At 43.0% G+C, this 12,014-nt stretch overlaps 1 protein-coding gene across 1 annotated transcript; it reads left to right on the top strand.

Annotated features, from left to right (window-relative positions):
• Positions 1-393: 393 nt before the first annotated feature.
• wnt1 (wingless-type MMTV integration site family, member 1) lies at positions 394-9,043 on the top strand. The gene is made up of 5 exons (XM_066670735.1): positions 394-522; positions 1,570-1,675; positions 3,767-4,020; positions 4,371-4,636; positions 6,174-9,043. The coding sequence occupies exons 1-5, from the start codon at positions 513-515 to the stop codon at positions 6,663-6,665; spliced, it is 1,128 nt and encodes a 375-aa protein (XP_066526832.1). The 5' UTR covers positions 394-512; the 3' UTR covers positions 6,666-9,043.
• The last annotated feature ends 2,971 nt before the right edge of the window (positions 9,044-12,014 follow it).

Genomic DNA, 12,014 nt, shown 5'->3' with positions numbered 1-12,014 from the left:
GGACTGGCCTAATAATACTCCGCTTGGACAAAGAGAACATATTAATAACATAGTGCATGTGCTTCCTTTCCTCCCACCCTCCTCTTCTCCTCCTCTTCTGTCTGTCTGTGCTTTCTTTCCTTTCTTCCCCGCGCGCCCCTGAGATGAGGGGAATTAACCTATCCGTCTTTTCAGATCTTTACAAAAGGAGGAGAGGAAAAGAGGAGAGAGAGAGAGAGAGAGCAGAGGGAGATGAGAGCAGCAAATCCCTTTTTTATTCATCCTGTAGCGCTCAATAAGTAAAGAATGTGTCGCCTATCAGTCACCCAGGGGATGAGTCCCGCGCACAGCATCAGTGAGGCGCAGACACAGAGCGCGCGAGCAGCAGCAACCTCGAGCTCCCTCACGCACACATAAGACACCCACACGCACAGTCATACACTCATACATACACACACACACACACACTCACACGTACATATACATACACGCAGACGCACGCTCGATCGACCGGCCCTGAGCATCGCTGGAACATGTGGTGTGGTGAGTACAGTCCGCTGCCTGCGCGTGCATGCAACATGCATGACTACACTTTGCCAGATTGAGTTTCAGCATGCTGTCTTTACCAGCTTGTGTCAGTGCAGGGAAACGCTGGAGCAGGGCTCAGTTGAGACTTAAAGGGGAATTCCACCGACCTTAGTACAATTCCGTTATATTTACCGGGTACTACAAATGCTTTAATTCCAAAACACCTGAGATGTCACAGAGAAAGGTGTAACGTGACACGTTTATTTTAGAATATCTATTTAATTTGGATGCTTCATTTCACACCAGATCACGGTGATTGACTCTTTCGTACACCTCAATTTTATACAGAAATACAGAGATGCTGAAAACTCATTAAACTCACGGCATCACTGGACACTCATAAAAACAGGTGCCACAAAGGGTCCTCTGGGGATGCCACAGATAAAATATTTTAGTTTGCATCTCATCTACATCTTTCTTTCTTTCTATATTTTTTATTTATTTATTTTATTATTTATTGCATCACATGGAGGTTGTTTAGGCTCATTCTCTCTCTCTCTCTCTCTCTCTCTCTCTCTCTCTCACACACACACACACACACACAGCATTTTCTTCTGTGGCATCATGGAAAACACCAACATCAAAAACGACAAACAAAAATTAAAAAACTGTTTTCTAGCTTGAATTTTAAGAGCGTATATGTTTTCACTGAACTCGGATCAGTGTATAGAGGTCAGTCAGAGGGAGGTGAGGGGACATCACACAGGACTGAATTAATACCCGCAGTGTTAACTGAACACCTACAGAGGTGAATAAATGTAAACTGTGTGGAATGAGTTCTGTAAACTCTGTAAATCTGAGGTCAACTTTGTGGACTTTGTTGTGAACGGAGGGTTAAATCAAAGTCCAGAGAATTAAGCTATTAATTATTAATATTTATAAATAGACAAAGCATAAACAGTCTGAATTGTTGTTGTTCTGTGTCATTATTATTATTATTATTATTATTATTATTATTATTATTATTATTGATAACTGCTTTTTTCCCCGATTCTTCTCCAGCCGCCTTGCGCGTGCTCGCGCTGCTGCTGGGACTGAAGGGCGCGTGCGTTTTGCTCGTGTCCGCGCTGTCGGGAACGAGCGCGGCGAACAGTAGCGGCCGCTGGTGGTGAGTGAACTCTCAGCACACACCACAGACACACTGCAAAAGTCTGAGGACTCCCGGTCCAACGACATGTTCACAGTTTCTGTTCCTCTGTTTATCGAACCGTTCAGCGATCAGTGGAGCTTTACAGCCGCTGTGTACAGGCTCAAGAAGTAAGCAAAGCCAGGCAGACGGGGTCTGGTGTGAAATGCTCCACTGTAGATAAATATACACACAGGGTTTAACCCCATAAACCCTCTCAACATCACAGAATTTATCACATATTCATGGATATGTTTAGCTAGCTAGTCTAGCTTTTTGAGTCAAAGATGTTCATAAAAGCAAGTGAATACCCTCACTATATTTGTGCTGTTTACATTGGGATCCTGCTCCAATCGCCATCACAAACATAAGGTTATATGAAAATATGAGAAAATAGGTGGACCTCCTCTGTGTTGGTGTGCTATTGTAGCCTGCCTTACACAAATAAAGATAAAATTCATTCAGATAAATGTTTCCGATTCTTCTGGAGCATCTGATATGTTTAGACTTGGAGGAACATAGGACGAGGTGGAGGACGAATCCTCCTCAAAGCCAGTGCATGCAGTTTTATGTTTTACAGTGAACCATCCCCTTCCATTCTCTGCCTTTCATTGTAACAATGTGTCTCAACCCGCAGACAGCATTTCCCTCGCTCCAATGTGGGATAAATTATAAATGGATTTATTTCATGACTCCTTCTCATAACACACTTTGTGTTTTCAATACTCCAGAATACACACACACGCCAGAATCTGTGTCCACTAAACCAATAGGATGGAGAGTGTTTATAAACCTGCTGTTAATCATCTGCGTAGGGGGACATTAAAAATCTGCAGAATCTAAATCTAGGTCTGTCTTAAAGGTTCATTTAAAGGGGAGATCCACGTGTGTAAACAAAGTCACAAGGTTTGATGAGGTCTTTAATGAGAAACCTATTGACACAGATTTATTTTACAGAGGTTGTGAGAGGAACCAGGGCACAACAACCATTGACCCTACAGTGGGAGTCAAAAAAAGATTTTATTCCAAGTAATTTTGGAGCATTTCTATTGGTCCGTTCATCACGGAATTGTCAAACAACGTGAAGGACATCAGTTGAAATCAAACGATACAGTAAACTAAATATCGACAAAAAACTGAAATACGTGTTTTTCTTTGGACATTTTCATTTGAGGCCAAAGGTCAATCTCAGAACTATTATAAAACAGTGTAATAACGTTTTGTGAGCTTGACTTGTGTGGCATTAAGTTCTCCAGACGTCTGGTTCCTATCACCAGCACTGTGAACAATTCCACCATTTTGATTAGCTTTTAAACACCAAAATATTTCACATCAAACGACTTTGAATTTGTTGTTTTGTTGTGACCCTCGTTTCTGAATTTTTAAAATTCATCTGAACTCCACTGTGACTGTAAAAGTCGACACAACTCTTTTTACGTTTTTGATTTTATAATGGAAAATAGGTTTTAAAAAACATAACAACACGGAATATCCATCTTATTAATGGTTCTGCACGCACGCACGTTAAACACGCGGCCAGCTGACCTGAGTTTGTTTTTTAAACACTGAGCCGTGAAACAAAATGAAATGACGAGTACAAGTTGGTCATGCAGTTATGTGGTCGGAAGCCTATAATAATCTATTTATGTGAATAATCTCCAGTGTCATATGATATTACTGATAGACTGCGTTAATATATAGTCTCTGCCTGACTTCAGAGACACTGCTCTGTATAATTACAGCCCATGGTTTGAACAACAGCAGAGCTCTGAGGTCAAGGTTAAGGAGAAGTTTCCTCTTTAATGTCAAAGATCTCTGACCCATACTTCGTTGGGAGGTTGCTCTGTAATCCGTGCAGCTGCAGAAACAAATCACCGATAACTACATCTTTTAGAGGCATTGACCTGAGTGCACTGGAATAAATTGACTCAGTGGATCCCTTAGTGGAAAATGTTTTGCGCTTCTAGGAGCTGATATGCATCTTAATGTAACTTTTGGTGTTAACCCCTCAAAACCTCATAAACGGACAGCGACAAAGATGTTAACATTATCTCCTCTTTCTTCTGGTGTCAGGGGCATCGTGAATGTGGCATCTTCAGCCAATCTCCTCACCAACACCAAAAGTGTTCAGTTGGCCCTGGACCCCAGCTTGTCCTTACTGAGCCGACGTCAGAGGAAGCTGATCAGACAGAACCCGGGCATCCTCCACGCCATCGCTGCCGGCCTTCACACCGCTATTAAAGAGTGCAAGTGGCAGTTCCGCAACCGCCGCTGGAACTGCCCCACCTCGCACACCCCCACCGTCTTTGGCAAAATCGTCAACAGAGGTTAGACCAGTCAGCAACAACAGTCAAAAATACAAGCAGATTATTTGGTTGTTAGCCTTAAGATTACTTTATACACACTACTGTAAAACTAATATGTGAGGGTCAGAAGAAGCACACCTAATACTATAATGGCTTTCATATATTCCTGCCAAGATCTGTTATTAATAAAAGTGTAGTTATAGGGTTAATCTGAGCCCTACTTTACATTTGAATGAAACTGAGTACAGGCCTCTGGTTTTGGCCAGTGGAATAGAACCCAACCGCAGGAGAGGATTTTGGGAGATGATTTATCTGTGTAAAATGGGCTGAGGGGCTGTTCCTGAAGGACATTGTGTCTGTTGTGTGGTCAGGTTGCCGAGAGACAGCCTTCGTGTTTGCCATCACGAGTGCAGGGGTCACCCATGCTGTGGCCCGCTCCTGCTCCGAGGGCTCCATCGAGTCCTGCACCTGCGACTACAGGCGGCGGGGCCCCGGTGGCCCGGACTGGCACTGGGGGGGCTGCAGCGACAATGTGGACTTTGGCAGGGTGTTCGGACGAGACTTTGTGGACTCCAGCGAGAGAGGCCGAGACCTGAGATACCTCACCAATCTACACAACAACGAGGCGGGCAGAATAGTAAGAGACTCATAATCATTTAGTAAAAATGATAAATGGCCCGTTAAATCGGAATTGCAGACTGTTATTAAGCCCTTTTCGTAATGTGAATCCCTTTGAAGCCCTTCAACTCCCAGCTTACCACTTACCATTTATCTTATTACTCAGAGAGTACGAAGAAACTAATATCTGAGTTATATAATTAGAAGTGAGAGGGTTTTAGACCTACATACAAAACCACATCTGGACCTTTGCAGCATAGGGGTTAAAGCACTTAAATCCTAGACTTATTATTCAGTTATTAATCTTAAGACATATTATTCTGTTACAACTATAAAATGAATATGTGAATTATATAATTACTACAAGGGGGATTTTTAGACTCACAAGGAGATCCCCATAGGGTCCTCTGCAATATACAGGTTTAACCACTTAAATCCTTGCACTGTTTTGCAGTTATTAGTCATAAGACTCTGTTCAGTAACTACTATATACATATAGTATGTAGAAATGAGAGAATAGAGACTTGAGAGACAACAGCTCGACCACACCCACCTCCGGTATCTACTGTGTATTATTCCTTAACAACTATAGCACTAATGTGTACATTCTGTACTTATAAGAGTATGGAGCCTATAACAGACCCTTAGAGTTTTAGGTCAATGGGTATTTCATTAATTCAGCAGATATTCTGATATTAAAGCAACATTAGGAGATATTTTTACTTTAAAACTACAGCTTCAAAATCAATGTGATGTTTCACTGACATGTAATAAGGAGAATAGAGCCTGTCTTTGCTACACCAGTCTGACCACTGCAAAAAATACACTATGTAACTTTGGAAAGAAGGTAGGATTCAACCCTTGCCCCTTCTTTCCCCTGCCCTGAATATTAATTAATAATAATTCTTGCCTAGTGTTCTTTTAAGGATCAGTATATAATTATTCAAATATTACTTTGAATTTTTCAGCAGGAACTATGTGCAACCGCATACTGGAATATAACACTTGGGGTGTTAACTGCTTAAAAACTAGGTGCAATATACATTAAGTCTTTTTATATAATAACTTTTATGAAGGGTTAGTGTGTTCTCCCTGTGTCTGCGTGGGTTTCTTCCTGGGTGCTCCGGTTACCTCCCACAGTTCAAAAACACACGTTGGTAACTGGATTGGCGACTCAAACGTGTCCGTAGGTGTGAGTGTGTGAGTGTGTGTGTTGTCCTGTGATGGACTGGCCCTGTCCTGTTCCTGCCTTACGCCCAATGATTCCGGGTAGACTCCGGAGCCACCGCGACCCTGAACTGGATAAGCGCTTAGAGACAAAGAATGAATGAATGAATTAACTTTTATGAATTATTTGGCAACTAATATGTAAGTGAATTTATGGTGTGGACCCTATCTTTAAACGGTGTAACCCCTTTCACTTTAGGCCTATTATGTAGTTATTTATGTGACTTTTTTATGTGAATTTAATTCACAATCTATGTTTTTATGAACACGAGCAAACTGATTTGCTTGAAACTAATTTCTGTCTCACTCTCGCTTTCCCTTTCCTCCAGACTGTTGCGGCTGAGATGCGTCAGGAGTGTAAGTGTCATGGCATGTCAGGCTCCTGCACCATAAGAACCTGCTGGATGCGTCTGCCCAGCTTCAGATCGGTGGGAGATGTCCTTAAAGATCGCTTCGATGGGGCCTCCCGAGTGGTGTATGCCAACAAAGGCAGTAACCGGGCATCTCACCGGGCAGACCCCCGCCACCTGCAGCCTGAGAACCCAGCACACAAACTGCCATCCAACCGGGACCTCGTCTACTTTGAGAAGTCGCCTAATTTTTGCTCCTATAATGGAAAATTAGGCACGCTGGGCACATCTGGGCGCACCTGTAACAGCTCGTCTCCGGCACTGGATGGCTGTGAGCTGCTGTGCTGTGGCCGTGGCTATAAGACTCGCATGGAAAAGGTGACGGAGAGATGCCACTGCACTTTTCACTGGTGCTGCCACGTCAGCTGCCTCAACTGCACCAGCACACAGACCCTGCACCAGTGTTTATAAGGGGGTGGGGGGTTGGGGGGTGCCCACAAAAGACCCACAGCACTGCCACAATGTTAAGGGCATAAACTGGAACTGGAAAACTGGACAATAGGACAATGGGTCATTGGCGTATTTCCAAGTTAAAGCGTGTATATACTGGAGAGAGATATTTTTTTATGTTTTTATTTCATTTGCTCTCATTTTGTAAAACTGACAGTGATCAGGATTTGTAGAAGTACTAAAGTGAGTGACAGTTCACATGGCAACAACTTACTGACCATTTCCATCTTATTGGAAATGTGTGAGCAAACCTGAAAGAGCTTCTTAAAGGGATAAAAGTGACAAATGTCCTTGTAATTAGAAAAGAACAGAAGTCATGTTGATGCCAAATACACTTAAAATGGAAGCCAATGGGCGGTTTCTATTAAAAGTGTGTTTTCTGTTCTTTTGTAGCCACAAGGAAGGTATTGTCTATCATCAGTGTTCATATGCTCCAGATAGGAGCAGAACCATTTGAACCATGCTGGAGTGGTCCTGTATGGAATATGCTTGAGCTATAAGGGTCACACTGCCATAGTGTAAACCTGAAATGTATATCAAATGAAATGTGTTGATATACAGGATATAGGCCTCTGCACACTGCTGTCCACCGTGCTGTAGTCAATAGGCATTTGCTTACAGGGATCCAGTCCAAAAATACTTATGGATTTTGAAGCCAGAACCACCAAGCTGAAGGTTCTGCCATCTCCTCCCTCTCCTGGTGTCCGATTCTCTGTGGAGCAGGAAACTGGAGAGCCAGGAACTGGACGCAAAGTCTGACAGATGTTCCTGTGGCCAGGGAACCACAAGCATGTTCTCTCATAAACTGGTGAAAAAACCCTACAAGAGGAGGGTTATTTAAAATATCAGTGTGTTGTTTTCTTTAGCTGCAGTTCTGCTTTTCTCACCAGGAAAAAAAAAGCAGCTGTGTGATGTATATCTTGACGCGGGATGTGCCGTTCTGTCCCGATTTCTCTGGAGTGGAATCCTGGAACCCGTCCAAGCTCTTATGATTTCCCACTCAGGCTCATCCTACTTCCCGGCGTTGCTTATGCTCTCCTGTCACTCTGCAGCAGTGCTCGCTAATGTGTGGTTCACCGCACCACGGTACTGATAGACAGTGATTGGAAACAAGCATTAAAGAAGGGACTAAAATTTCCTTTCAAAGAGAATGAATGTAGTGTTGAAACACTGAAGAGGGAGACACTTGTTCATCGATTTGCTTCTTGTTGCAGAGCAGCACTGACAAATCTCTACAGAGCAGTGTAGACTGATATTCTACACCAGGAAAAGTGATGCTCGGGACTTACTCCAAATGCAGCCACCTTTTCCACAGGAATCAAATATTTACATCGTTATAGACATCACAGGCCAAGTGATGTTGATGTATAATATATTGTATTTATGTGGAATGGGAAACAGTTGGATCTAGTAAATGTATCACGTATTTTAGGGCTTAGAACAGTTGACTTGGGGTCAAACGTTTCACACAAGAACAGAGGCACCTGTACTGTTCATTTATTTAACATAAAAACAGCTGTTGTGTATAAATTATTCCTTTCGTCCTCAGGAAAATTAAAAGATTGTTCAACAATGAAATAGGATTTAATCAAAATAATTCATCAAAAGCTAGTGATCACTGTGGACACTCTTTGTCTTTGTTACGACTTCCACTTTTCCTAAGTTCCAAAGTTCACTCCGAAAAGTTGGATGGGATTTTCAAGGTATCCTAAACTCATCCAGTGAGACTGAGTTCTGAGGCACTAGCAGCTTCTCTGGGTGATTTGACCTCTCGGTTCCGCTTAGTAGAAGTTTGGACTGGAAACTAAAAGGAAGACTGATGTCACTGTCACAAAAGTTGTAAAACGTATGAAGTGTAAAGATAATCTTGTGACGTCCCTACTACCTAGTTCACAATGGAGGCGTGGTCCATGCTGAAACTGTTCTGTATATCGGCTGACGTAACCAAAATATTGTAAATACTATACATAGATGAATATATATTTATGCTGACCGAAACCTGCGAAGGATGTAAGTTCAAAAAGTTGAATGAAACAAAGCTAGCAGTGTTTGCAAATATGTGGATTTTCATTCATTCAGGTGTGTAAAGGGATATGAGGGATCACTGTTGGGTGAACGGGACTGGTACAGGGACCGAATATACCTTACAGACACGGCAGCCCTGAACAACGTTTTGTTCGCTCGTCTTTGGAAACCTGTTTTTCATGCACTGAACATCATTTTTTTGTTTGTGAATAGAGATATTTATTGCTGTGTGATGAAGGGCAGTGTAAAGTGTTTTCAGTAATAGGTCGACAAATCAATTTACAATACTTTAGAAAAATGTTCTTTAATGTCTTCAGATAGTGTCCTAGAAAAATAAAGTTTATATTTTCAAGTATGAAAATGTCCACTGTCTCTGTGTCTCACTCCGGTCATCGTTTGTACAGAGATAAGCCAACACTCTCATCATTCTCATCAGGCTCGCTTTTCTTTCCATCGGTCAGGCACTTTCCACAACATAAACCTGGCACATCCTGATCCAAGGTCCTTCACTGAGCGAAATCAAAAGTCAGAGAGCAGTAGTTTATCAGAGGATCTGAACACTGCTCTGCTGCTGAAAACCTGACCATCTCCTCCTAGAATCCCCAGCAACAACCGAGGCCCTAGTAGTGCCATAAAACAGCGTCCAGTCTATATGTTTTTACAACACCAATGGTTTTGCTTCATTTACTTAATGTTGGAAAAAAATAAAGAAATAGTAAACGAAATAATGACAGGCTGTTTTTCCCCTCCATCTGACTGGAAGGCCAGTGTGACCACAGGACTTTGGACTCATAGCCCTCTTCTTTCCTTCTCTCTCTCTCTCTCTCTCTCTCTCTCTCTCTCTCTCTCTCTCTCTCTCTCTCTCTCTCTCCCTCCCTCTCCTTCTCACTGCAGCCAGGGGAGACTACCAAGGGTCAGCCAGCCAGAGCATAACCACACAGAGCGAGAGAGAGAGAGAGAGAGGGAAGGAGAGTAGGAGAGGCTATACGTGTATATAAGAGTATATTTCATGACATTATACTTCAAAAATACACTTCTGAAAGAACTATAGAGGTATGCATAAAAAAGTATAAAATACTACAAATATGTGTTTTGTGGAGACGGGATTAGAGTACCCTCCTGCATGGAGGTACCCTGCATGAACCATCCTCCTGGGTCATCTATCTGCAGGCCACACTTTGGTGAATCATGAGAAAAATGAATATGAACAACTCTGTTTGACATCATAAAAGTGAGGGGAAGTAAGAGAGGTCTTCGTGGCCAGTCCATCACTGCTGATACATCCAGAAGCTAGATTCAAATGGATGGGTTATTTTTTTGTAAATGACATTAATTAATTCATTCATTCACTCACTGTCTGTGGTCCGGTTCAAGGTCACAGTGGGTCTGGAGCCTACGCGGAATCATTAGGTGGAATCAAGGTTGGAACACACCCTGAAGGGGGCGCCAGTTCTTCACAGAGCGACACACACTCACACATTCACTCACACACATGGACACTTTTGAGTCGCCAATCCACCGCCCAACGTGTGTTTTTTGGATTGTGGGAGGAAACCTGAGCACCCGGAGGAAACCCACGCAGACACAGGGAGAACACACCACACTCCTCACAGACAGTCACCCGGAGGAAACCCACGCAGACACAGGGAGAACACACCACACTCCTCACAGAAAGCAACCTGGAGGAAACCCACGCAGACACAGGGAGAACGCCTCCTCAGTTCAACATTATTTAATATCAACTCTCACCATTGGGCCTGATGACCTTGGGCTAATGTGTGTTTGCTCTAAAGCAACCCATTGTATTGGTAATGCTTTTCTAAGGAGATTATACAAGCTGCATGTTCACTGATGTTCTTGCATCCACAATGAGCGCACATTAAAGGAGACTCATTCTACCCCTTTTCTACAAGTGAACATAGTTCTCAGTTCCTAATGTAATGTCTGTAAGATGCTTTAGCCAAAATACCACAAGGATCAAACACTGCAGCGCTGTTCTTCCACCTGTCTAAACAGCCTTGTTCACAACGTCTGGTTTTAAGCACCTGTTCCTTTAAATGAAAATGAGCCACAGCTCTTCAGTGCAAGAGCCCAAGAGTGAGGAGCGCAGATCTAAAGCCATTTTTGCTTGGCTCTCTTTCTTCACAGTTCTTGTTTTCTCCATATGTAATCAGTAAACTTATTTTGCTGTGCTTGTTGTGTTTGTTTTGCGTGTTCTGTGTGTATGATGCAGCAATTAGAACGACTCGTTTTATTGCTTGTTTGAATTAGGCAGACCACAAAAACTGACGGGGTTGTTCTATTTCACAGTTTGTGGGTTGGTAGGAGCTCCAGATCCACAAATTAATGTGCACATGCACTGCAAAAGTCATTTTTTCATGATATGTTCCCATTAAACCAGCTGAATTCATAAACTATAAGGCCTGACAATGATCTTTACCAGTGAATATGTGGGGAAGTTCATAAGTGCATGGGCTGAAAGCAGAACCATAATGCAATGGAAATTAAGAAAATAAGGGTGTAACAATAACGTAGGGTTGAAGAATCAGCAAGAGACAAGCACGATACAGCTCAAAACACGGGCAGAACTAAGGAGGAGAGAGGGCAGGAGCCACGGAGAAAGGCATGAGACTAATAATAGACATATCATCTGTCTTCACAATTAAATTTAAATATTTTTACAAGCTAGACTGAACCAAAATTTAGCATTCATTTAACCCAGAACGTATCATTAAGTGCATTCTAATAGCCCTAATTGAAAGGGGAAAAATGAACTGTGAGCAGGAATCAAAGCAGTGAGGGCCAGGGAGGGAATGCGGATCCGAGTGGGTTTTCTCCAAGAGGTTGATGGGTACACGGTTATGCTGTGGAAGGCTGAAATTGTACAAATGCAAGGACTTATCTGTGAGTGTGAGGGAAAGAAATGATGAGGGGAAGGAGAGCGAGGGATAAGAAGAGGGTGAAATAAGGCAGCATTCCCAGGCACTGGAGGATTGAGGGAGGTGGTGGGTGGGGTGTGGGGGGGGGGGGGGGGTTACTGTCATTGTGGGAGTGCTGAGGAGTCAGTGATAATTAGCTCAATTAGTGACAAAGGCAGTGTAATAAATACCGACTTAGTGTCTGGGTCCCTGCTGTCCTCTCCCTGCACGGCTTGCGATGCAGCCAGGGCCTGATGGACAATTCATTAAACCGACAAAATACCCCACCGTCCAGGCGTGACGCTGCGAGTTAGCCCCCTACCGGCCTCGCCCATTGTTCTAATTGTCTGGGTTGGAGTCGCTTTCT

This window comes from Hoplias malabaricus, chromosome 5, assembly GCF_029633855.1.
Source record: "Hoplias malabaricus isolate fHopMal1 chromosome 5, fHopMal1.hap1, whole genome shotgun sequence".
In the NCBI taxonomy this organism is placed as follows: domain Eukaryota; kingdom Metazoa; phylum Chordata; class Actinopteri; order Characiformes; family Erythrinidae; genus Hoplias; species Hoplias malabaricus.
The sequence above is the reverse complement of the archived record's forward strand: the minus strand, read 5'-3'. Positions and strand labels throughout refer to the sequence as shown.